At 38.6% G+C, this 26,565-nt stretch overlaps 1 protein-coding gene across 2 annotated transcripts; it reads right to left on the bottom strand.

Moving 5' to 3' along the window:
- Positions 1-64: 64 nt before the first annotated feature.
- usp53b (ubiquitin specific peptidase 53b) lies at positions 65-25,168 on the bottom strand. 2 transcript variants are annotated; one of them, XM_084931447.1, is made up of 17 exons: positions 24,672-25,168; positions 23,516-23,705; positions 22,802-22,962; positions 22,601-22,693; positions 22,324-22,458; positions 21,896-22,009; positions 21,589-21,671; positions 18,788-18,893; positions 17,464-17,610; positions 17,022-17,171; positions 16,752-16,920; positions 9,624-9,746; positions 8,760-9,483; positions 6,310-6,371; positions 4,903-4,981; positions 3,292-4,133; positions 65-3,165 (listed from the first exon to the last, which is right to left on the bottom strand). In XM_084931447.1, exons 2-17 carry the CDS (start codon positions 23,607-23,609, stop codon positions 3,089-3,091), a joined length of 3,159 nt encoding a protein of 1,052 aa, XP_084787573.1. In that variant the 5' UTR covers positions 23,610-23,705; positions 24,672-25,168; the 3' UTR covers positions 65-3,088. The 2 variants fall into 2 exon arrangements, with proteins under 2 accessions (XP_084787573.1, XP_084787574.1); XM_084931448.1 differs by having other exon boundaries at positions 3,313-4,133; positions 24,672-25,167.
- Positions 25,169-26,565: the final 1,397 nt, after the last annotated feature.

Here is a 26,565-nt window from a genome sequence, read left to right as displayed (position 1 = left end):
CTTTTCATCAAATAATATTCTGTGGAAGCTCATGCAAAGTTAAACACACACACACACGGTCAAGTGGCTAATTTAGTAGTGATACAATAATTGAAACTTTATTCAACAATGAATAAAAATAAATATATATTATCTACAAAAATATAAAGTGTAGACAGGTTTCACATGTTTCTTTAAACTGACATGAAGCATTTACTGTAATGTCAATAAATCATCTCAGCAGACCAAATGCACAGGACCAAAACCAAGCAGACGGCAGGATTCAGGGAGGCATCCCGAGCCTACATATCAGGCATCGTCATCTTATAACTTCTTATAACTGATAAGATCAGTGACATGATGCAGAAAGCTTTCTTTTGTTTTGTGGTTTTACAGCGTAATTAGGTTGCTCCACTGTACGGGTAGCCCGAAATAAAAGAAACAGATTGATGCAATGCCAACTGTGACATTAAGTGACACAGGAGAAAACCAGTCTCATCAAGCAGGCCTCGAGAGCAAATTCAAACTTTAACTGAAGACTACAAACTGTGGATGCAAGACATAATCGTATTTGCACAATTAAGTACTGTTAGTTTAACAGAGGGAATTGTTTTTGAACTGCTGAGTTTGCTGCCTGCAGCTGTGATTGTTGCATCGAAGTCTGAAGGAGCCACTAAGAACCCCAATCCAACCTATAAATAACATTTTCACATACAGGAGTGTCAAATACGTCACCGGTAGCATTGCCTGCTCCAAAGGTTTATCGCAACATCGTCTATTTTCCTTCATTCATCATTTTTATGTTCTAAATGTGGTTCACCAACAAAGAACAAAGCAACAACAAAAAATGAATTCACTGAAAGTGTCAAGGCACTGTTGATACAACTGAAGACACAATGTTCAGAATGTAAAATTAAACTTGTGAGTTTTTTAAGATGAAGGGAAAAAAAAACAAAAAAACCACAATCATTATGAAGAAAAAACACTTCACATGTGAATCAACGTTAAGGTAATCTGGTTATTATTCGTGGACTGAGCTTCAGTTTATCGGTAATTTAGTTATTTAGTTACTTTTTCCATTAAATATATAGGAAGTCTTAAAAATATCAGGGATTTATAAGTACTACAGCACAATCAAGTTGTTTAAAGGCAGTCTAGTGTATATCATCGTGTACTGTATCAGTGAGCGATAGACTGGACTGCCTGTGAAGGCCAAGTCTTGTTTTTCTTATATTTAAACAGTGTAAGTAAACCATGACATATACAAGTAGAAACAAATTGAAATGACCAACACAAATTTCAAATGTCTGTCGGGTCAAACACGACATACATACACAGCTAAATGTGTTCAGTAGGAGGAGTAAATACCTGGACAAAGGTTGCTGTGATAAAAATGTAAGGTGAAAAAAAATATGTGTATATGGCATGATGGTTATAAAGAGACTTGGCAATCTAGTGAGTTGAAAAAAAATATATATATATATATTGAGATTTGAAAAATGTGCATATAAAAAAAAGGATCTAAAAACACCAAAACCTGCTCTTAAAGTAATTATTTTTTAAAGTGAATGCATAGTATGTCTCGGACAGCTTGTTTTCCAACACATTGTTTGCATTATACATTTAGTTTCAAAAATGTAAGCATAACATAATATTATGTATTCTAGTGTGAGCAAGAGAACATTCAAGTGTTTAAAAGGTTACAAATTGCTATTTGATGACTTTGTTTTATTACAATTGAATAAAATCAAACAGAATGTTATGTTTGCTGGAGTCAGTCCAGGATTATCATGCTCATGCTCAGGCTGTACAAACAGCTAGTATGACTCTGTAAAGGCCACATGCAGGTTTCAGAATATTAGTCTTACTATGAAAAAGGATACTTGTGTGTTATGTTAAGTAGTATGGTTAATAGTTATGTCAGTTATATCAATTACATTGGCATTATTATGAAAATACCTGGAAATACAGACCTGCATTTAAATCTGCCTACTTTAAGAGGAAGACTGGGGGAAAAATGGTTTTGACATCACTGGGAATTACAAAAAAAAAGGTTACAAGAATCAGCACTGAAGACAAGAAAACACAAAAAGGTTGCACGACTGTGTATGGCGGTTACTAAATAGCCTGAAGGCTGCCCTGTGACATTGCCAATAAAACCAACCAATAAAACAAGTTACACATTTTTTTTCAAGGATGACATAAAATTGACCTTTACTGGGGGTGGTTTTCTCAAGTAAATGAACAATCGATCATCTTTTCCAGTACACTTTTTTTTTTTACATCAAAAGACTGACTGGTATGGGGCAGCCCACAGTCATTCATTAACAGAATAATGTTGCAAAATAACTGATAACACTTAGAACACCTCAGTAAATAAATAAGAGTCACTGTTACAGCGTCTGTCCTCTGGTGACCCAAAGCCTCCAAAATGTGCATAAAACTCGTAAGGTGCTCAGAAATCATGAATAACTTTTCCAATCTTACTCCTTTGACAGGGGTAATTAGATTAACTGCCATTAACCTGCTATCGATGAGGCCAACCTTTGATGTTATTGTGTTGTGTAGAATGACATCATAATCAGATAATGTATCTTTAGCATATCTTTTCATGATAGCATGCTCTTATTTGTGATCACACTCAATTCTTTTACCGTACAGACCACAGCACATCATCTGTGATTCACCTTAATCTCTTTTGCCTTACCCTAAATATATTTGTATAGTTTAATTTCTGCAGCACTAGTGCACAAATAAAATATGTGCACTAAAATACAAATATTTTAAAACAGACGTACGGTGATAAAAAAAAAAAAAGATCTAACCCTAAAAAAACTTCTTAGTGCAAACTGAAAACAGGGTTTTGTTGAAACGAAATCTTTGTGCAGCAACGCTACAAAACAAATGAAGATACACGTGAAAGTTGATAATCCGTCAAGTCATACACAACAGCATTTAGAAATGGGTTTTATTTATGTGACAGGCTTGCATAAATAAGTTCATCTCGGTTTGGAGGTGCCGTGGCTTCCTGACATATTTCCATTCTGTAAACTCTTTGGCATCCAGTTAATACTGCCCATCCATGTAAACAAAACTTACCAAGTTACACTCATAAAAAACCACGTTCATCCAGTCCTTTGGCTGTCACTGGGTTCCATTTTGCAGTGGGTTTATTGCTATTATGGCCTGTGAAGGAAAAAAAAAGAGTTTCCTTTAAAAAAAAAAACTTGTTTTTATGACAGCCATGTGTCACTGACACAGCAACAAAGAAAACAATACGATATTGTCATTTTGTCCTTTCCAGTAACTTACTGGTTTTGTTTGGAGGCTTACTTGTTTCCGGTCTGGCTTTTGGCACATCTTGTGAATGTGTATCACTGTTATCTCTCCGCTCACTTGCAACCGTTGTCCGTGGCACCGTGGCAGAGAGGACAAGAGGCCTCTGGTTGTGGTACTTGAGACGGTATGTTTCCGTCATGCAGTTATCCACATTGAAGTATGTTGTCAGAGAAACCTCTTGAGCAGGCACTGCCTGTTCCATCCTGCATCCAGCTGCTCTTTCCTCGCTTTCACACGATGATGGGGTACTCCTTTCTGGGTCAGACCCCGACTTGGAGCTTGCATCTGAGAAGGTTCGGAGGCCCGACATGTCGGGCTTTCTGTGAGGACTGACGTAAGATGTGGACGAAAGACGAGGACTTGATGGAAAAGGTTCTTGGAGCATCCTGGGACGAAACACTGGGTGGCCTGTTTCCCCTTGGTGAGGAGTCCGTTGGCTGGGTCGAAGGTGAGGCAGCCCTGTTGTACCAAGCTGACGCTGGCTGTTCAGTTGAAGAGGTTCTGCCGTCACATTGCTGGGAGGGTGGTATGGCAGGCTTATATGGGGACACTGAGAATCAGAGGCTGTGGCCTCGCTGTTACTGGAGAGGTAAGTGCTTTCTCTATCCTCTGGCTCAGAGAGAGCAAGATCATCAGAGCTGTTCCATTCTGAGCTGCTGGTTTTTGTAATGTGCCTCAGGTTTGTACTTTCTCCAGTGTGCCCTCTACAGTTTGTCATCTCCTGCTGCTCACTCTGCCTGCTGTCCGAGCCAGACGAGATCCTCTCAGAAGACCCTGCTTTTCTGGAGGTACTAGACGCGTACTTTGATTTCCGTCTACAGAAAAAGAGGAAATTAATTAAGATGTAAAAACTTAAAATTCATGTATATTGTCTTAAAGCATTTTTCTGTATATTATTGCTATATTACATTTCAGTGTAATAACTTGGATTTATGCAAAACAACACATTTTGGGGTGCAAACTGAAGTGACGCAAGTTTCCGACAACTTTTCAAACATCCAAGATGTACAACTTGCTGGCTGGCCTAATCATCGTAATCCAAACTACTCTGACATGTCACATGTATTTTTTTTTTAAAGATATATTATACAACTGTACTTTTTCTAAGGTATCGCTGATTTTCACTGAATGAAATGTCCAGGAATGTTCAGGAAGGAAGCTCAGCATCTGGTCTGGTTTGCTTTTTTTGTCAGCTGATGTTTGGGGAGGAGAAACTAAAGTTTCCATGACAGCAGTGCTGCAAAATAATCTCTTCTAGTAGTTATGCACACATCTATTTTTGATGTGGAGGGCATTGATTGTAGGAACATAACAAGTTTCCAGAGGTAAACTGAGTTTTAGAATCGCAGTGTTGACTTTCTGGCTCCATCCTTTAGGTCTCCTCTTCCATTTCATTTAGCTCTCTGTCTGTGTTCTCAGTTTATACTAATTATGCAATTTGTTAATTTATCCAATATGACCCATTACACACTATAACCACAGTGCAAGTCATCCCTATATATACAGGTGGATCCATCAACTTGAACTATTTTTTAAAAACTAAAGCCATTTTTATGTAATTCAAGAGAAACAACAAGAAATAACCTCGAACATGGACTGCTCTTTTGATGTGAATGTGAAACTTGATCATGGTTCTTTCCCTGAGGTTTGGGTTGATGTTTGCCTATAAAACAAAACAAAACAAAAAACAGGATCAAAACAAAGCAGTAAACTGAATAAAACAGGAAAGATCCAAAAAAGATATATCCATCTTTTTAATAGGTTTATTATTACTATTATTACACAAGAAGAGCTATACAAATATTAAGACATGGAAAATCACAGGCTAAGAAACAATGAGAGGAAGTACCAGACCAAACACAGAAAAAACCCCAACAAATTTATGTAGTGAGACTTCTTTTTTCCTCAGACAGTGCAGACAATTATGCACTGCTGCCTATGTTAAAAAGCAAAGCTAATCAAAAGTCTAAACTAAGAAGGAGAAAATCATCTATGTCTGACGTCAAGGCTTTTGCCCTCTCAGGACACAAGGTGGCAGCAGCAGCAAGTTAATCTCACTTTCACACAACTGGATGAATCAGTCAGCAAGCTCCCTCCATGCACCAGCGCAGCAAGAGGCAGTGTGGTGCTGAATTCCTTCCCTTTAAAAATAGATGTGTTATTTTTTTCTTCGCTGTTGCCCTGGAGAGGTCCATGCAAGGATAAAAGCTCTAGCTGTTGGTTGGAAACACTGGCTCTGAATGCACATAGCCTTGATTAAGTATTGAGTGCAGCACACTCCTAAGTACAGCATGCAACAGAAAGATATTTATGACAATGCCGGCAGCCACGTCCAGCTGTGCTAGCTGAACAAGCTTTGTGGGATTATCATCAGATTAATGCCTGTGCAGGACTGACTGGGTGAAGAGGTTAAATAAGCCAGTCCAAACTCAGAAATCAACATAGCATTTACAAGACAGGTTAAAGAAAGAAAGAAAGAAAGAAAGATGAACTTTTGAAAGTTCTTTACACACAGATCTAATCTAAGTTTCTTTTTTCCTTGTAAATCTTTTCGTGTAAGTATTGCAAATATTTTAAAACATATAACTGAGACCAAAGTCCTGTTTCAAACGTCACATTATATTACTTTCATTTTTTTTTTTTTTTTACATGTTATCCTTTTTTTACTTCTTTTATGGCAAAATCTACATTTAAAACACCCACATCATGTTTTTAAAGCAGATATGAGTTTGTTTTTGGGGGGATAATTACATCCACCCACAACGTATGTTTCCATGCATACCTGTTATATAAAGTGGACTTGTTACATAGAATAAGGCTGTTACATACAAGTACATGCATGTTAACATTTTACCAAAAACTGAAAATTACTAATAGCAGGTTACAATTACGCACTGCGCTGTGGTTACTTCACACACTGCATTTATTACCAGCTAATTCTTTTACTGTGCCACAAAAACCTCAGGAAGCCTTTAAAATTGTGGAACTTACCATTGTGTGGAGGTGAGGACATTATACTAGATTTTGCATCGCCTCCTTTTTGGTGCTGCTGGCTGAAAATAAAAGACAGCAACTGAGTGTGTTTCCAAGTGTAATACAGAGCCAGCATAAAAAAAAAACCCCAGAAGCATCAAACTTTTACTCTTTTTCTGGCAATAAATGATGCACATCAATCCAGATAATACCAGTAGTATGGCAGGACCAAAGACATATTCAAGGTCTACTGAGACTCTAATGACTAGAATTGACTTTAGATGGAATTGACTGTATAACAGTTGTTTTGAATCTTGTCTAGTCGACCGAATCGAGCCTGTAAAAACGTATGATTGCTTTTAATTCTTGCATTACATTCAAACTTTCATGTAGCTCTCTAGCTATACCATATATTGTTCTACAAAATGACAAAAATGTGCATAAAAAGGCTGAAAACAGTAGTAGTCCATGGTATCCTTTCATTTAAAGTGTTTTTATTTTCAACAGACATCTAAGGTAAATAACCAACCACTGAAAATATCTATCGTTATTACCAAGTTAAAACTGATTATTAATTGCTACATTCCTTCAGACCATTACAAAAATAATGCTTTGATGAGTACCATCTTCAATAACATTCATGATATTTCAAGGATACCTTTGTAATATGATAGTGACTAAATGCAGTACTCAATAGGCTGTAAAAAAAATGCAGCTTTTATTAAATAATTATTATTCCTAAAGGTGCTTATTATATTATGAATCCTCCCTAAAATTTACCTGTGTGTATCGGTACTCTCTGTTTATAAACCATACTCACTGACAAAGACTTATAAAACTGCAAATTGAACAATTATGGAGAAATTTTATTAAATTTTTCATAATATTAATTTACAAAAAACAGATGATTTCCTACCTTAAATACCTTTTACTCGATATAATTACATACTTAAATACAAGTATTTTAATAGTTTGCTTTTACTTGCATGAGGCACGTTCATATTTTAATATCTCCATGTACAGACTGCAAATTTAGAGAGCATTTACACATGCATTTCTCTTTAAACTTTAAAGTCCTTTTTAACCATACAATTTTGGGTTGAATGTGACCTTTAAACAATCAATATTTATGTCAAATAAAGTCATTAACTGATGGGTGATTTGGAGCCTTGGTGAACACAAACAAATTTATGACCAAATTCTCACAGTGTGACTGCTTCTCTACACACACACAAAACAACCAATCAAAACATACTGAGTAATGAAAAGTGCCATCTGAACAAGATTTAGAATGAAAACCACTCAAAGATGGCTTTCAGTGATTAATAATTCCTTGTTAAATATACAGCCAAAACTGTTTTCTAGCTTCCAGGTTTGCTTATGTATTGTAGATATATGTGCATTTCTGTGTCTGCTGCTGGCGTCCTCCACACACTCACCCTTTAAAGTGTACATGGGAATAGAGTATTAAAATAAACTTCCCTTTTTTAGCTTCTGGGAAACTTTTATAAATATAAAATGTCAGAGAAAAAATAATGGAAAAATATCCTGTGTCCTATCAAAGGTTTTTAAGGCGTCTCTTTTATAATTATGGCGCTCACTGTGGATCCAAATGGATTTAGCTAGACCTACTCCAGCTGGACTCAGTCCAGGTACACTGCAGTGAGCGGCGTCCATCTCAGTCTATGGAGAAAAAGCTTTTTTGTCCACAACACAAAACGTGACCAGTGGACAAGTGGAAAAAATTAGCAAGTGGCAGAATATATCCAGCTCTCTTAAAATAACCATAGACGCAAAAGGAAAACAAGAGTGCGCGTGACTATGAAACAAAAATGTGCAGAGCAGCATTTTTAAAACAAATAACTAAAAAGATGGACAACACAAGTTTGTTTGTTTTTTTCTGTTTACATTGTAACGCCAATTGTGTGTTTTTCATAATACTTTACAAATAGAAATGCTAGTTATTGTCACTGACAAAGAACTTGACATATTCAAGATGTTTATTAATGAAGGTTTTTATCCATAGTGTATCAATGCCATGGTAACGAGCTGAATCAAGAAGAAATTGTCTTCTTAGATTCACACATAGTACACATTTCGCAGTGCAGGATGAGTCATAAACTTCTTTTGGTTTTCCAGGAAAAGATAGGCCTTAAAATACACTTTGAACATATACAAAACTACTTTTTGTCATTGTTAACACAGGCTTATTGGTGCTTTTAGAAAAAGATATCTGAAAATGTGATTTCTGGGCCAAAGTGTTCTGGCTCATCAAAATGTCCTTTTGTCACATGTACTATTTTAATGAGAAAATTCATAACAAAAGATTCACTTAAATCTTACTCTATTTCTAGAGATCTTATGATGTTGCCTATTAAATAAACTATTTATGAACACAGCATGCTGGCGATTTGCCGCAGGTAAAATTAAAATGACAGTATCTGTCATAGTCATCAGCTGAGTCTTACCTTTGCAGCGGTACCTCCGCTGTTGATCTCTGGTCTTTAACAGCAAAGCCATCGACCCCAGGAGAATCAGGATTGGTGGAGCCACTGCTGAGTCTATCACTGCTCTCATAGCCAGACTCTGTCCTTTGAATGGTCCAGGTATCACTACGTAGAAGAGTCTTTGGGCCCCCCTTTAGTTTGCTGCCCCTCTGGTAATTTGCTCGGCTTTCTGACTCTACAGAGCTGTGGCTCTCAGTCTCAAGCCGCTGCTCGTCCTCATAAATCGTCATTAAACATTTCTGTTTCCGATCCTCTCTGGTTCGTACATATTCCCGCTCACGATCTCGGTTTTGTTCTGGGTGCACCCTCTCGTGTGATGGAGGCTTACTACATCGCGGGCTGTCATGTTGCTGCTGACGCCGCTGCTCTAGTTCATTCAATACCGTGTCCACATTTAACACCTCCCGAATAGGTCTCCAAGTAGACTTAGACTTATTGCGACTTCCTCCACTCCCACCTTTTTCCCATTGGTCATGGGTGCCATCCTGGTCATTGTGACCTGGGAAATTATTAGTTTTCCGACTATGTCCACCACTCTGTGCACCAAAGGACTGTCCATGTGGCTCCTGAGATCCTCTGCTTGAATGGTTTGATGGCTTCTCATTACGTGGATAGCTTTTTGATTTTTCCACAGGAGGCCCTGGACCATTCTCTGGTGGAGATGAAGGTCTTGCATGCGTCATATCTAAGAACAGTGAACACAGATTATTTGCAGAATATCGCGTGTAGAGCCCATGCAGTCTGCAAATTTGCCTTTCTCCTCCCAGATTTACACTGCTACCCTTTTAACTAGAGAACATGTGCTATGTGCACACAGCCCTCTACCTTTGTTTTGTGATGGTTCAGTTCTTCGATGACCTCTGTCTTTTTTTGATGTTTCACCTGGCCTCTGCAAATTCTCCATGAAAGTTTCCTGAAATTTGTTAGGACTGCCAAGAGGATGTTTTACTGTTGAGGAAAATAAATTAATCAAATTACAGGACTGTGGTTTCTCTACAACACAGAAATTATATTGTTTTTGACAAATAATTTGGAATATTTCTGGCTCTCGAACAACTAAATGAGTGTTAAATATTTACTCTGAGCCATAAACTACCTTTAGCAGGGTTAGTTCCCATGGCCCAAATTTAAGAAAAGAAAGAAAGAAAGAAAGAAATAACAAGTAAAATGAAAAACTCTAAAGATTTGTATATATTTTAACTCAAGACTACAGTCTATACAAAAGACATTATTATGCTTTTGACCAACATTATGTATGACGTAACCACAACTCTCCAGCATCACAAATATTTTGGCAAAGAGACAATAAGAGCACACACTCAAATGTGCATTCGCACTTTGAGTAATGTACTCTATCTTTTTATTTCTGCCAGGACGCTGGGGATGTAGCCAGTGGCCAGTGACTACAGATGTTTCTCATTTGACATCATGGTCACATTGATCGAACGTCCATATTGGTCATGAAACAACCACCGACAGCGGGAGAAAAGTGTAAATCCCGGAACTGGTTAGCGAGTGGTTTCTGGATTTTGCCGGCTATTACTAGGTGAAACTGGTCACAAGAGAGTGCTGCTTGTCAGTGGTTTGATTGTTACCAAATGGCTACAGTCGCCTGTGGTTTGCATGGAAAATGTTTGCATTGTCTGCAAGCACTCACAATCTACTAATCTACTGCAGTCTACATGTTCCAGAAGATGCAACATTGATTTTGAAGGCAAATGTTTCAATACAGCTCGAAGAGTAGCCGGGGAACATCTGCCAGTGTGTCAGTGTGCTCAATGCAAACTATGGGTAACCAAAGCAATCTTAAAGAGGTTTTTGCCAATTACTCAGGAAATACACATGGTTGCTAGGACCAGTTTTTAGGCCTGCATGACTTAGCCCTGTTGGCTATTCACTTAATCTATGATCGTCATCATGACTGTCACATGTCCAAAGTGGGCAGACAAGTCAACATGACGTAGTTAGCAGTCATGTATCTCACAAAACCTCAATATCATTTTTTGAGCCATAAGATGTGAAATCCTGTGCAAACACTTATTCAACAGCAATTGGAAACTTTGTCTGGTTAAGCAAAAACTGGTTGCCTTATGGTCTTGTTACACCCTGAATCTCACGATAAGACAGCAGTGTTAATCTGTTTGCACAATTAGTGGCTGTAAATTCATCCATGGGCTATGATTTACTCTTAGAGTGACTCCTTTTGCATTTTTTCCTGTGCCATATACTTATAAGAATTAGTTATGAATCAAGTAAACGGTATTGCATGAGAAAAATGTTAGAAGGGCTACTTTCATTATTAAATCATAGTCCATATAAAGAACACAGTAGATGCACCATTCTGCCGTTGCTTCTTGCCAATGGGGAAAGAGACAAAACAAAGAACATATGCTGCATCATTAACTTTGGTAAAATACACAATTGCTGCCATGGCTGCCCACCCTGTGGTGTTTCTTTGCCTTTTGTAGCAAACGGGTCACTGTGAGAAACAGTGCTGATGTGAACTGCGAACATCTGGCTTTTTATTGAGCATGATCACCTAACAGCTTCCACTGTCTTTTACTTTTGTAACTCAGCTCTTCTCTTAGTTACTTTGCTTTTTGCAGCACTGTCTCTTTCTTTGTATGTGTACTGCGCTTTAAGCAGAGGTTTCATTTTTACTTTTTATTATAAGATCTACATTAAAACATAATACAATTATTACACTACAAATATTTATATTGTGGTGAAGGAAATATTGTGAGGATTATCTGAAACATGAGGTGAAATATTGCATAATGCTGTGTGTATGCAAAGCTGGATGTTACAAAAGTGGTGAGTAAGAGCAGTGAGTAAACTGTCATATACTGTTCGTGCAGCCCAATGTTGGCATTGAAGGACTTCGACTGTTCCAAGCATACTAAACAGTATATGCAGCAAAGTGCTGTTTAACTTAATAAAGCAAATTTTATCTTGTGTCTTGAAATGATAGAGCAAATTTGTAACGAAAGCATTAAACCACAAAACATTTCTTGGTTTGCTGCTTTAGTTTGAATGAGCATAAAGTACTGTACAGGACTGAAAACTCACTCCTAAAAACTGCACATTAAATTAACAGGACAACAGACAAAATATGATTACATTCAATGAAAGGATAATAAATAAAAAAAACTGAGCCATCTGAGTGTGAAGCAAATGCATCAACGACTTACTTTGAATGTCATAAAAACAAAAATCCTGTCCCATGCCAAAGTATCTGGGCTCCACATTAAAGCAAAGCAATCCATCTAAACAGGAAAGTTGCCATTGCCAAAACCCCAAGCTTAGAAATTAATGGAGGCAAATGTCGGAAATGTCCAGGGGAGGAGTGAGAACTGTGGAGCAGGGGCATGAGTGCGTTTGGCCACAGCAGCGGGGATTAGGGAGCGAGGCGTGGGTGGTAATCTGCGTGCAACAGAGGCATCATCCTCATGTCAAGTTCAAGCCAGCACATAGACCAGGACAATCTTTCCGCCTGAGGTTTAACGACATCACCCCAACAGAAACCATAACTGTAATTTGTGATTGACTGAAATCACCACTGTCATAGATACTGTTAAATTTTACCTGATGATACTTTCACAAAGACAATTCAAATGCTGAAACAGACTGGGCTTTTTGGAAAAGAAATTACTAGACAAACTGGAATGGATCAGCATTCTGATCCCTATCATGCTCTCTTATGTCGTAGCTTCATTTCACTTTAAGTTCCCGGACAAGCCAAGGATAATCTCTGTGATTGCAGCCTGGTGGACACTAAACCCTATTGTTGCACAAAACTCATTGTGTAAGTGTAAGGGTTTGGTTAGATAAATCATACGCACACAGTAAAAAACACACTGCACTTTTTTAATCTAAGCTAACAAAGAGAGCACACTGCATCTTACTCTGAAAAGAACACTGAGCCCAACATTATGTAACTAAAGCAAAATTCAAAGAAACAAAATTCCTTTAGCTGGCTAAAATTATTATGTATTACTATGTCAGAGGATTATTTTACTCCTTGCTGTATGTCCAGGTAGCTTTTAGAAAGCTAATGTTAGCTGTCCGTTAGCAAGCTACTGCAGTTAGTTAAGGCATTTGCAAACGTAATAACATGAATCATTGTTTTTTTTAAATAATCCAGAGTCCACTATTATAGAGTTACATATGTGTTGCCTTACTTTAAAAAATAGCCTCACACTGGCATTTGAATATCACTGATAAAATACAAGATGCTAAAATAGACACAGATCACATCAAGTGTCAGGATCCCACAATTTTTCTATTCTTTCTGCTCTTCTTTATACAAAAAAAACTGTGCATCCCACTCCACAGCATCTATTAGGCACTTATTACATTAATCAGATAGAGTTGATATGAAGGCATCTTTACACAATCAGAAGTCAGTGTAGAGCCATGAATTGTTGTCTTCTGTGTGAGTGGGAATTAACTTCACTCTATGCTATATGAGAGAACATTTGAGTTTGTGAATGTGTGTGCACATGTGTGAAATTTCACATACCCCATTTTATAGTGTGAAGAATCAGTTAAGACTCATCCAGATATTAGCTGCCTAATATTACCTCATTCTTTTCACACTAGTGTTTCAGTAAAACCACCATTCCTTTTTGGAAAGTTTGTATGTCCAATCTGAAGTCACAAAAAGTTTTATGGTCATTTATCATGAATCTCCTGTGCCACCATGTGCTTTACTAGATTGAGATCTGGTGAATGTGGAGGCCATTTGAGTACAGTGAACTTAATTTACTGTTCAAGAAGCCAGTTTTCAGTGATTTGAGCTTTGGGACATGGAATGTAGTGGAGGTAGCCATAAGAGGATGGGTACAGTGATGGGTACATTTGGTGCTAAGGGGTCCAAAAAGTGTGCCACATAATATCCCATACACTATTACACCACCACAATGATGGTTCACTGCTTTCATGTCATTTACATCAAATTCTGAGCCTACTATCTAAATGTTGCAGCCAAAATCAAGACTCGTTAGATCAGGCAAAATGTCCAATTTTGGTGAGCCTGTGCAAACTGAACCCTTGAGCTCCTGTTCTTAGATTTTTAGATACTTTTCTGCCTTGGATGAAACTTGTGATTATTTCATCGACTGATGTCTTCCTGTTAGCTTGAAACAGTCCTCTGACCTCTGATATCAACAGGGCAATTTGTCCCAGAGAAGTGCTGCTCACTGTGAATTTTCTTTTATTTGTCATTTTATGTAAACAGCAGTTTTGCACTTGAGGAAGTAAAACATAAACATTTAATGCTTTGATTAATTACAGGTAGTAATCAGGAGTTAACTGCAGATTATCCCTAATCTGACTCGGGGTAGGCCATTATTTAATCTCATGGATTTATTGACAGTATTTGCCAACAATCCAATAATCATTAATACATTATTTACTTTCTCAAGTTAGTAAATGCAGTATAACTGATTTTAGGCATTAATGTATAACCAAACGATCTTGATGTAGAAAAATGAAGGAATGAACAGAAAGTAGGTCTATACAATTCAAACCATAAATACAAGCATTTCTGAGGCAGAGTTGAACATGTTTAGAGTGGGAAAATATAGTTCACAGTAAAAAGACATCACACCTCATATATATTGTGGATTATCCCCTTTATATATATGTGTGTGTGTATATATATGTGTATATATATATATATATATACATATATATGTGTATATATATATATATATATATATATATATATATATATATATATATATATATATATATATATATATATATATACACACATATATATATGAGAAGTTATCTTTTGTCTCATCCTGGACTGTGGTGCTGACACTCACCAGTCCCCGGCCCCCTTCCTTCCGCTTAGCGTACAGCCTCAGGGTGCTGGACTTGGGGTGAAACCCTCCATGCATGGTAAGGAGCTTTCTTGTCTTTATGTCAGTGGCTTCTATCTCCTCCTTTGGCCAACTTATTATACCAGCTGGGTACCTGATCACGGGCAGGGCGTAGGTGTTGATAGCCCGGATCTTGTTCTTACCGTTCAGCTGACTCCTCAGGACTTGCCTGACCCTCTGTAGGTACTTGGTGGTTGCAGCTTTCCTAGCTGCCTCTTCATGGTTCCCATTCGCCTGCGGGATCCCCAGGTACTTGTAACTGTTTTGCGCCTCGTATTCTTGCCAATCCCTTTCTGTGCCCCGCTCATGTATTGACCCATGTGCCTGTTCATCTTAGCCGATATGATGCCTGACAGGAGCTTCCATGTAGTACTGAGGCAGGTTATTGGTCGGTAGTTGGATGGGACCGGTCCCTTCTTGGGGTCCTTGGGGATCAGGACCGTCCGACCTTCGGTTAGCCATTCCGGGTGTCTCTCGTCAACTAGCAGCTGGTTCATTTGTGCTGCCAGATGCTCGTGGAGTGCAGTCAGCTTCTTCAGCCAGTAGGCGTGGACCATGTCAGGGCCTGGTGCTGTCCAACTCTTCATACTAGAGACCCTTGCTTGGATGTCTGCCACCGTGATGGTTACTGGACCCTGTTCAGGGAGGTTGCTATGATCTGCCCTCAAATCCACTAGCTACTGAGCATTGCCGTTATGGGTTGCGTCCTTCTCCCATATGCTCTTCCAGTATTGCTCCGTCTCCAGCCTTGGTGGTGCTGTTCTCTTATTGTTCCCTTGCCATTGAGAGTACACCTTTGCTGGTTCTGTGGAGAACAGCTGGTTTATTCTCCTGCCTTCTATCTCTCTGGTGTACCTCCTCAAGCGGCTGGCCAAGGCTGTGAGTCTTTGCTTGGCAGTTTCCAAGGCCTCGGGTATGGACAGGTTGCTGTATTTTTTATGCACCTTCTTTGTCGCACCTTTCTGCAACTCAGTTAGTTGGCTAACCTCCCTCCGTGCTACTTTGATCTTACCCTCTAGCCTCCTTCTCCATGGAGGGCACTGCTCCTTGTGGCTGTTCAACTTATAGACAAGCATCTCACTGATCACTGCTGCTGTATTGTAGATCAGCTTATGATGGCCCCAACTGACCGAGTGCTCAGTGAATACCTCAGGCAGCAAAAACCCAAGAAAGAGGAGGGAGACGAGGAACCATCATGGAAGGACAGGCCCCTGCACGGTATGTACCACCGGCAGATAGAGGAGGTGGCTGATATCCAGAAATCCTACCAGTGGCTGGACAAAGCTGGACTGAAAGACAGCACAGAGGCACTAATCATGGCAGCACAAGAACAAGCTCTGAGTACAAGATCCATAGAGGCTGGGGTCTATCACACCAGGCAAGACCCCAGGTGCAGGCTGTGTAAAGATGCCCCAGAGACAATCCAGCACATAACAGCAGGGTGCAAGATGCCAGCAGGCAGGGCATACATGGAACGCCATAACCAAGTGGCCAGCATAGTATACAGAAACATCTGTGACGAATATGGCCTGGAAGTTCCGAGGTCAAACTGGGAGACGCCCCCAAGGGTGGTGGAGAATGACCGAGCTAAGATCTTGTGGAACTTCCAGATACAGACGGACAAAATGGTGATGGCTAACCAACCGGACATAGTGGTGGTAGACAAACAGAAGAAGACGGCCGTAGTGATCGATGTAGCGGTTCCGAATGACAGCAATATCAGGAAGAAGGAACACGAGAAGCTGGAGAAATACCAAGGGCTCAGAGAAGAGCTTGAGAGGATGTGGAGGGTGAAGGTAACGGTGGTCCCCGTGGTAATCGGAGCACTAGGTGCGGTGACTCCCAAGCTAGGCGAGTGGCTCCAGCAGATCCCGGGAACAACATCGGAGATCTCTGTCCAGAAGAGCGCAGTCCTGGGAACAGCTAAGATACTGCGCAGGACCCTCAAGCTCCCAGGCCTCTGGTAGAGGACCCGAGCTTGAAGGATAAACCGCCCACAGGGGCGAGCTGGGTGTTTTTGTTTTTTTTTTGAGAAGTTATAATAAGTGGAAGGCTGTCTTACCGTTCATGTCACCGTTTACTTGGGCTTTGTAGCGGGGACACATGGTGGTCTGCCTTGGTGCATCTTCATTAGATACAGGACTGCCCTCGGGGTTGGTGTAAAATAAAAGAAGCGGCTGGAAATGTCCTCTAATGCATTTAGAAGCAACATCTTTCCATTTGGACCCAATCTGAAAAAAAGGTGAAAATAACTGAGTTAGAGCATGTAACACAGTAGTAGGTAATACACTTTTGAAAAGGGGTAAGGCGGATTAATGGCAGACATCCTAACCTCTTTCACAGTAGCATCATCAAAAAACATCCACTTTGAAGATTTGGTGTGATAGGCAAAAGCTGAGTAATGTTTACTCGCAAAACAGATCATCCCCACCAGATGTAGCTCACTCCGTTTAGCATTTTCATCAGTGACTCGGTTGAAAAGCTGAAAGAGATCAAATTGAAGTTTGATGGTTTTGTGCCAGATTCTAAATCCTATGAAAATATCAGTTATTTGTGTGACTTCCATGGCCAGTTTAAAGATTACAGCATGCTGACCTTCATATATATGATATTAAATGATAAAATTGGCAAATATCTTTCGATATGTACATTTGTAACAAGTCTTTTAACACAAAGTACAAAAAGTACAATGTTTTTTATCTATAATAATCTAATGGATTTCCATTTGTTATCAGGTTACTGGTAACTCCATTCAGCCTTTGACTTGGTCTTACCCCACACAGGTTCAAACGGGGGCTAAGGGACTTAATAACATCATCTGTAAGATCAGACTGCTCGGCGTCCCATACAAATCCAATCGTCACAATCTCTGGACAGTTCATTAGGACGCGACGGATCTTGATGCTCTGACCACAGTTACTCTGCATAACAAATAATGCATTTAAGGATAAAAACAACTGGGCATAGCAATTTTTAATTGTCCAGTAAAGTCCAGTAAAACTATATAATCTTTCTCTTTGACAAAAAAAATTATGTTTGCATTTAAGATATGCAGTAATGGGAAATGTGCCTTTCTAATGGGCTACTAGTTTAGGCAAATATGCTGTCTTTTCTAACTCTGAGAAAAACCCACTCTGTTGGATGTTTTGTAATTAGTTTTTTAGTGATAAAGTTGTAAAGTTGTAATAAAGTTGTTTATAAAACACATTACCAAAATTGCAAAATACTTTAAAACAACAACCAATAAAAACAAAGATGCAGACACTGGTAAGGATTGGTTCTTCACTCAAAGTAATAAAGGCATTAAATAAACAAGACAAGAATGAATAAACGAGACGCACAATAAAAAAATGAAATGACCATGTGTAAATAAAACACTTACAATGTGGCTGAAAGTTTTGAATTGTTTTACAATTTGATTGAGGCTAGCTGTTCTGCTTATATAACTCTCACTGAACCAATCCCACTGTTGGAAACACATAAAAAAAGCAAACGTGAACTTTTCTTACTAACTTCTTTTAAGCAAATTTCCCCAAATGTCAGAGTCATAGGTTGTGTCTTTTTGTGGTATAAACAAAAAGATGAAATAAACTGAAAGGAAATTAAAGTGACTTAAATATCATCATCAGAATATTGCAAAGGCATAAAGCAGCCAGAGAGCATGGGAAGAGTACAGGTTTAAGGGAACACAGCACTGTGCCTTAACTGATGCACACTGAAAAGGAAGACAGCGGTAGCAAATGCAGATGAGAGAAAAACAGTGGATAAGCCCTTACCGCTATTTATATCCTAACACTAGTCTGGCATCGTCTCCTTCCGGTCGCTTCAAGTGCAGTGTCACAGCAGAAAGCACAGAGTGTACTCTGCACAGTTGCAACAGTCATTTTTGTGTCCATTTTAAAGTATCATACTAACTGTTAAACTGAATGCCTAAATTATTCATTTATAGCTGCGTCAAACAAATCAGCATTTGCTAAAGGTTAAATTCAGACAGATGTTCTTACTAAATAGCAAAACAGGGAAAAGGTACTGAGCAACCGATTTTCTAAGAAATATTACCACAGGAAAAGGAAAAGTGACAGCAAATATGGAACATACCGGGCAGCTTCGGAGGTCACCTGTGTTGTTTGCTGCCTGCAGCAATTCTCCAAACATGTCTGACCTTAGCCGCTCGCTCTTCCCCAACATGCGATCAACCTGTTGGCTGGGTGCAAAAACAGAAAATGCATCAACTAATATTTTGTTCCCATTCGATGTATAACATTAAATACCAAAAAGTGTGAATCAGAAAATATGATCCAAACAATAAATCTGATATAAATTCTGTATTTAAGCAGATAATAATAATAATTTATGCAATTTATTATTGAGGTTGTGCATTTTATTATTTTTTGTCTTTGTAAGGTAGAGTGTGCAAAGCCCAGGAAACACCTACTGATAAAATCCAATAATGATAACAGACTGCAGCTAAAAATCCCCTCTGGACACATTTGAAGAAATATAAAAACACTTTTCCATTAAAAAACTGTGCAAACTGTGCAATTATTTAGCAGGTAACAAACCATCTAATACATCTCTGAAAGAGTAATTGACTCTGCAAACAATTTAAAAATTCACAAATCCTGCATGAATGTACACACATCTCATACTTACATAGAGTAGAAAGAGAATGTAAAAATATCTTTCCATTAAACTGTTTATGAAGGTGTTTTGTTTTTTAACACACAAAGTGAAGGTTAAATATACAAAGGAAATCACAATCGCAACCATAGATTGGATTGGAAAATGTTGAGGTCGTTACGATATTGGAATTTCAAACTTCATAGCAATACCCAGCAAAATACCACTTTTTTACCATTAAAAAGAAATACAAAATTCATCAATGACAACACTATTTTTAGGTTGTCTGAAACAGGGCAAAAAACTATGAGGTTAAAAATTACAGATATTTTAAGACTTTTGTTGGAAAAAACATATTTTTAAATTGTCTGAAGTAGTGCTGTGCTTCAGGTGACGGCACTATATACTGCTGATCAGGGGGACTTTGTAAGGTAGGCTGCCAATGTTTCTATGTAACTGATGTAGACTTATCTCAGTTTCAAATTGTGATTTTTTGTCAAATTTGTTTTTAGTGTTATCCTGATAACTAAGGTTGTCTATTAATAATAAACATAGGCAGGACTGATAAGGTTCGCTTCCTCGCTCCCACATGAATATTGCTGTTGCTGTCAGTTTTGTTATCATTATTATATGAGTACTGATTTTAGACAAGATCAGTCACTACTAAACATTTTTTTATCTTTATGGTACAACAGTTTGTAGTGGGCAGCATTAGAGTTGTGGCCACTAGGTGTATATATTTATTCACTAGGTGTATATAATTAGCAGGGTGTTATTTCACATCCATTTTGGGGTTCTTAAGAAACAAAAAGATTAACACAGAAAATTTCAAACAGGGATAAACTGATTGTAAAAATTCTTGGGCAATGTTTGAAATTTAGCTAATATCAAGTTAATGCAATGTCAATATCTATACGTTTTTATGCACTTATTCCCCCATTGGTGGAAAAGAAGCAAATTAATTTTCTAAACAACTATTACTTTAATAAATAACAATTTTAAGTCTTTCAGTTTTTCACCTCACTATCTTTTAAAATTAATGTGGCAATATGAGTGAGCAAAGCTGTTCAACCTTTATTGCTATATGTCTTCTATCCATCACGTTTTGTTCCATAACAATTTAAAAGCACAAAAACATTTATAATCTATTAATTTTAATTTAATAATGCAAATGAATGCAAAGACTAGACTTGTAGTCTAGTCTTGGAGCATAGCTGAGCCACTGTGTGAGAGCTGAGCAGCAAAAGGAAATTAAGTGAGGAGCCGGCTCTTGCTCAATGGGAGTCGACTCTTCTGATTCACTACAAAGCACTCTCTAAGCACGGCTCTTAGAGCTGATGCTTTTGCGCGTGACACATTATCGAACGTTACGTTGTGTGTCATGGATACTGTTTACTCCAAATCTCCCGACCACTATGTCGATCTGAGACAGCAAGACCGAGACAGCGAGACAGAGACTGCAAGACCAAGACAAGACCAAGGGATCCGAAACCAAGACAAGACCGAGGCCAAAGTACGTCAAGACCAAGACAAGACCAAGACCACGTAAAAGTGGTCTCGAGACCAGTCTCAAGACCAAGACCGGTCTCGAGACATCCAACTCTAGCAAAGACACTATTATTGATTTCTCACATCATTAAGATCGTGTGAAAAATTGATGGAAGTTTGTTTCTGCCACTGAAATGCTTCTTTTTGGCTGTCAAAGTCAAACATTTTGGTTATTATCTTTAAATTTCAACTTAATAATTTGAAATTATGGTTAGGTCTGAGACTCACTAATTCAAAATGCTGAAAAAATAAGAAAATAAATTATTACGGTTCAATTTAGAGATACGCTGGATCTCCAAAAGTTGATTCTGTTCATCTAGCGTTTTGTGGGAGAAACGTTTCGTCACTCATCCAAGTGACTTCTTCAGTCTCAGCTGACTGCAGGTTTCCCCAATCTTATAAACAGTACATTTGCATAATGACTGAAACCAGCCCACTGAAGGATAATAATATGCTGGAATTTCTTTTTTGTCAGGTGCAGGTGAAAAAAGTCAGAAACAATCTTGCACATATTTGAACTAAAAATTGTGACTACAATAAACCACAATAGACCTGCTGATAATAACCAGCCTTGGATTTGTAATGTGATGACTTGATTAAAACTAGTAACCATCATAGTTATTTTAGCATTGGTAGTATTTTGACATTTAAATTGGGTTTACTGCTTTGGCCTGATTTATTTAATTTTTAATCAACCAATATCAATATTTTTTTATCAATGGAGTACTTACCATAAAGCAGTAGTGGAGACATAATGTACTAATTCTGTGAATGGGTGTGGGTCTGAAGATGCGCCACAACAGCGACACACGAACTGCAAAACAAAGGCTGTGCATTATTCTACTGTTTCAAGTTTACAGTCTAGCGTGTTAGATGCATATTTCTAACAAGCAACCAGCTATATGACTCTTTTTATTATTTCAATTTATTAATTGAAAAAACTGACCAACTTAAAATTATGCCCTTCTTTTGCACAAGACAACGCTATTGTGTAGTTTTTTTTTAATAACACATAGTGGTTTTTACAAGATTACTCACTTGCTCATAAAGCATCATTGCAAACTTCTGATGGGTGATGCAGGATTTGGATGAGCATGAATCAGTCGCCGTGTCTGAAACTATGTGTAAATGAATTCGCTCCAAGATGTTCTCCTATTATGTGTGAGAGCAGATACAGAGGCAACGATCAATACAAAGAACACAGCACAGGTGCGTAATTGTAAACACAAAGGTTGACGCAGTAAATGAGAACTACTGAGTAACACTTCACGTAAGCGTGTATTTAATACTCCTCAAAAACGTAACTATGGTGATCATGTACCAACATTTGGACAGTCTTTTAATGTTCCTATTTCTTCTTTCTTTTCTTCAGTAACACAGTAATACTCTTTAACACTCAGTTAGTGTGGAAAGGCGAGCTGAAGATTATTTTTGATTGTAAAGCAAAAGGCACGGTGTCAACATACAAAGCACTCAGCAGCATCATCCATCAGCCCAAGCTGGAAGCGTTGCTCATCCTTAAAAGTTTCAGCAAGGGCGTTACGCAAGCTGTCGGAGGGAAGCACCCGCTCTCTGCTCTGCTGAAACTGGCTGAATATACTCTGAAAAAAACATAATTAGTTGCATAATTAATTATTAGTTTGCGATGCAGATTTTGCATGTATGATCAAACAAGAATTTAATCCTGGACGAAACTAATTTAAAAAAAAGAAGAATGACTTAATGAATTAACACTAAATGTACCTTTAAAGCGCAGAAAATGCAGGCATCACCGAGACAAAAGTGACCTGAGAGCTGCCTCAGACTTCTCCTGAAAATGTCCAGCTGCCAAAGCACCTGTGGGGGTCCAATCAACCACACACATGTGTTCACACAAGGACATAAACTAAAAAAGAGTGTTAGAGTTACCCAGGAATCTAAACCTATTTAAAACACGGTGTACACCTGAACAGCGCTGTTTAAGAAGCAGCTATTCTGGCCGGGCTCATTCAGCAGGCCTTTGGTGAGTGCGAGGGACAGCATGCTCCCAGGCTGGTAGGATTTCTTCAGGCCTCCTCCAGGTTTTTTGAACATCTTCACCCATGCCATGGAATTATTGCCTGCAGCTAAAGGAAAAGAATAACTTTTTAAATTAGAACTTCCCAAAGTTATTCTCTCTACACAAATCAACTTTTGACTTACTTTTTGTTCTTATTACCAAGTAATGATGCAACTCTAAGCTATACTTTTTAATAGGTAATCAGTAATTAACAAAATACTAGATCAATTTAGCACCATCTACATTCTTATCTCCTTATACTTTGTTCATCTGCCTTTGTCCCATATACTTATAGTTGGTGCTCAGTAGGTTTAAATATAATATATTATAATAGATATTATATTTTATTGTATTTTTTGGTGGTGGTGTTGTAAATGAAAAAAAAAAAGTACTTTGAAAAAGAAACAACTAGTGTCAACTCAAAACACACCACCGCCCAGATTTCTGTCAATTTAAATGCAGTTGCAGCTAAACTCCAGTATACCTATAGTAATAATATTTATTGCATACTGTAATGGAGGCCCTGCTTGAAAATTCTGTTAATCTTGGATACAGTGTTCATTACATCACTAATGCAAATGACTGATTTGGTCAGACGCCAGATGAATCCTGTGAACTACCTTCTCCAGAGTTGGGGGGAGACTTGCTGCAGTTGGACATGTTGGGATGAGGGAGATAGTGAGTTGGTCTGGCCATGGGCTCCAACCATTTCATCCCCACGCACCTCCTGAGCGGTTTGTGGAAAGCATTGTCAGCCACAAGGCAGCCTCAGCCATGTGCTGTCCAACATTGAATGCTACTGGACAAAGTCTGAGGATCGAGGAGGGGGGGGAAAGGTGTAATATTTTAAATACTGAGAAAATATTTTATTATGGAATTCTCAAAAACTATGATTGTTTTTAAGCTTAAACACGAAATAAAATACAGATATAAGATAAAATAAACAACAATCCAGAGACACTTTCTTGTATCTTACTTATATGATCCGACTTTACTCCTTTCATGTCTCTGGAATAGCTTAATTTCTTATGAATATAGTATGAAATTACAATGAATGGCTACAGAAGGAAAGTAGTAAATAACACCGTGGTTGTACATTTTAAAAAGACATAACATTTAATTTTAAAGCTACATCCATACATGCATAAAAAAATCAAAACACAAATAAATGAATCGTGACTTGTGCAAGATCCCTCATTTGCATGTCTATACACAGGCGAATAAGTTATTATTTTAAATAGTATATTATTGGGAAATGCTATTGTAAAAGTGACATAGCCAATATGAAATACATGCTGAAACAACGTTGATTTCAGGACATTAATTTCATCCTGAAGTCAATGTTGGTAACAAACTCAACAGTGTCATCATATATTCTAACGTTTCAGTGGCCACATGTGTTTGTTGCAACCCTCTCTGACACCATGTGATGCCTGTATAGGCCTATACGTGTACATAAGCGCCCATCTTTGCTGTCGGGTTCATGAAGAGGGCATACATCCTCTTTTATTGAACGGGATTTGTTGACCTGATCCTTGGTCCTGTGTTTCCCTGCGATACCAACCTACCCATCCTACACCCACCACCCCAATAAATAAATAAATAAATAAATAAAGCTTCGACGTTCCCACAGTAGAAGACACGTTGCCAGTGTTACACAGCCTTACGCTGTAGATTTTACTGTATATGGGAGCAGCTCCCGGTCTGCCACTGTATTATAAATATGCCGCAACTTGCATTCATGCAGTGGGAAAACAAGCGCTCTTCTACACTCACCTTAAAGAGGAGTCGGATATCGGATAGTTGTCTCTCCTCTCCGCTGAAGGCGCAGAGCGGTCCAGCTGTCAACGCAAAAAAAAAAAAAAAAAAAAAAAAAAATCCAAAACAATCCACGATTGGTCGGTGAATCCTGCAAATAAAACTGCCCAGAAATGACTGCAGATAGGTCCACGTAATGCACTCTCTGTGCAGCATTCCCAACCCCTCCGACACGCACACGAGCGGCAGCCCGAGCCCCTGCTTCCCTGCTTGATAGCGCACTCAACGCAGGACAGTGTTATTTCACTGGAATTAGTCCCCTCGCCTTTTTTTTTGTAAAACGGGGCCGATGATGGCCTGTACCAGAATGTCCGACGCGGATTAGTGATGTTTTGAGACTTGAGAGGTCAAACTCCGCCCCTAGTGTAGCCTCAAGTGCACTGCTGCTGTATTGCAATCTTCAATCCCTGCATGCCAAACTGTGTGCTGGCGGAAGGTCAGACTTCCAACTTGTCATGATGATGATGAGAGAAGACATCACATGACTGCACTGGTTTCATAATCATGCAGCACTGTGGGGACTAACCCCCGCCTGCGCTGTGCAGCACAGGCTCTCATTCAAATAAATTAAAAAAAAAAAAAGAGTAGCATGTCTTTGCTGCGTTTTATGTCTTTGTTTGGAGTCCAAGTGAAATCCCAAATGCGTAAATATTCCACAAGTGTCTTTTCAAGCAACGCCAGATAAAGGGCTCCGTCCCCGTTCTTATAAAATATAAGCTGGGGGAGAAAACTGCGCCCAATATTGAACATTTTGTCAAGAGGCTTTGGAGAAATTTTAAACCCACAGTCTCTATCTGTGTGAGTGTAATGCTGCAGTAAACAGCACATGCAGTCGCTAAAAAAAAATCCGGGCAGATGGAGGGCCTAGCAGGGGCAAAACTGCCCAGCTGAGCAGGTTATAAGTGTACACAGGAAGACTCAAAGAGACTGATGGTGCATGTAAGCTGGAGTCAGCAAAAGTGCCACTAATTGGTTGTGTCTTTCCCACATAGGTTACAGTGCATCTTTCCTGCACAGGAGAAAGTTTTGGCGCTTAACTGTAAAGCAAACTAAAGGAGAAAAAAAACTGACTTAAAATCTTGCCAAGTGCTCATGCTGTTTTCCTACTTTGAATATTTACATTTGTGTATGTGAGTGTATACATGTTTGTGTGTGTGCGCTTGTGTATCCACAGCATGTGGTGCCAGCCTGTGAAAAAACAAGTAAATCACTGTTTATGAGCTGTTACACTGAGGAGTCCTTGTTGATCCTGAGTCCAAGAATGAAATCTGTTCAGGAATATTAAACAGGCGCTTTGTCCTGTGGCTGGCAGTCACACGCAGAACTATCCCAGTGACTCACTGTAACACTCACTGTAAGAATCGACACCTTCGACACCTTCAAGTTTGACCCTGGATGCTGTGACGCAAATCAGGCATTACTACTATTTACACATGATCCTGAATATATTTAGCTCCATACTCCTAAACAGATATATAGATAGAGTTGTGCAATCTTATCTGAGAATACATTTAAGATATTATGTGTATTCTTCCAGTGAAATAAATTCTGCTGTTAGTCTTTTCCAGCATTAGCACCGAAACCTCCCGTGGGAGACATGAAAAGGTGTTATTTATAAATACATCTGAAAAAAACAACCCCAACAACATAGGCTTCAAATTTATCCTGCTGAATGTTAGTTTGCTGATTTCGGCTCAGATGTGCAGTCAAACACATCTTAAATGTTCTTAAGGTTATTTTTGGAGTTGGATGAACCTATTTTTCTTTCTTTTCCTGTTTTCTGCATGTGGTGTTATAACGCAGCCTTCCTGCAGCTATTAACTCTGGAGCATTGCCACCACAATGTGTGGTT

Source organism: Perissodus microlepis, chromosome 6 (genome assembly GCF_051167445.1).
Source record: "Perissodus microlepis isolate ML-2025 ecotype Zambia chromosome 6, ASM5116744v1, whole genome shotgun sequence".
Lineage (NCBI taxonomy): Eukaryota > Metazoa > Chordata > Actinopteri > Cichliformes > Cichlidae > Perissodus > Perissodus microlepis.
This window is presented reverse-complemented; position numbering and strand designations above follow the sequence as displayed.

Coding starts and splice junctions, on each gene's coding strand:
- usp53b (XM_084931447.1), bottom strand. CDS start 23,609: ATGAAATGGTTGGAGCCCATGGCCAGACCAACTCACTATCTCCCTCAT. Junction 6,372..8,759: donor GCGGAGGTACCGCTGCAAAG/GTAAGACTCAGC, acceptor TTTTATTTTCAG/CCAGCAGCACCAAAAAGGAG. Junction 4,134..4,902: donor AAGAGCAGTCCATGTTCGAG/GTTATTTCTTGT, acceptor CTTTTTCTGTAG/ACGGAAATCAAAGTACGCGT.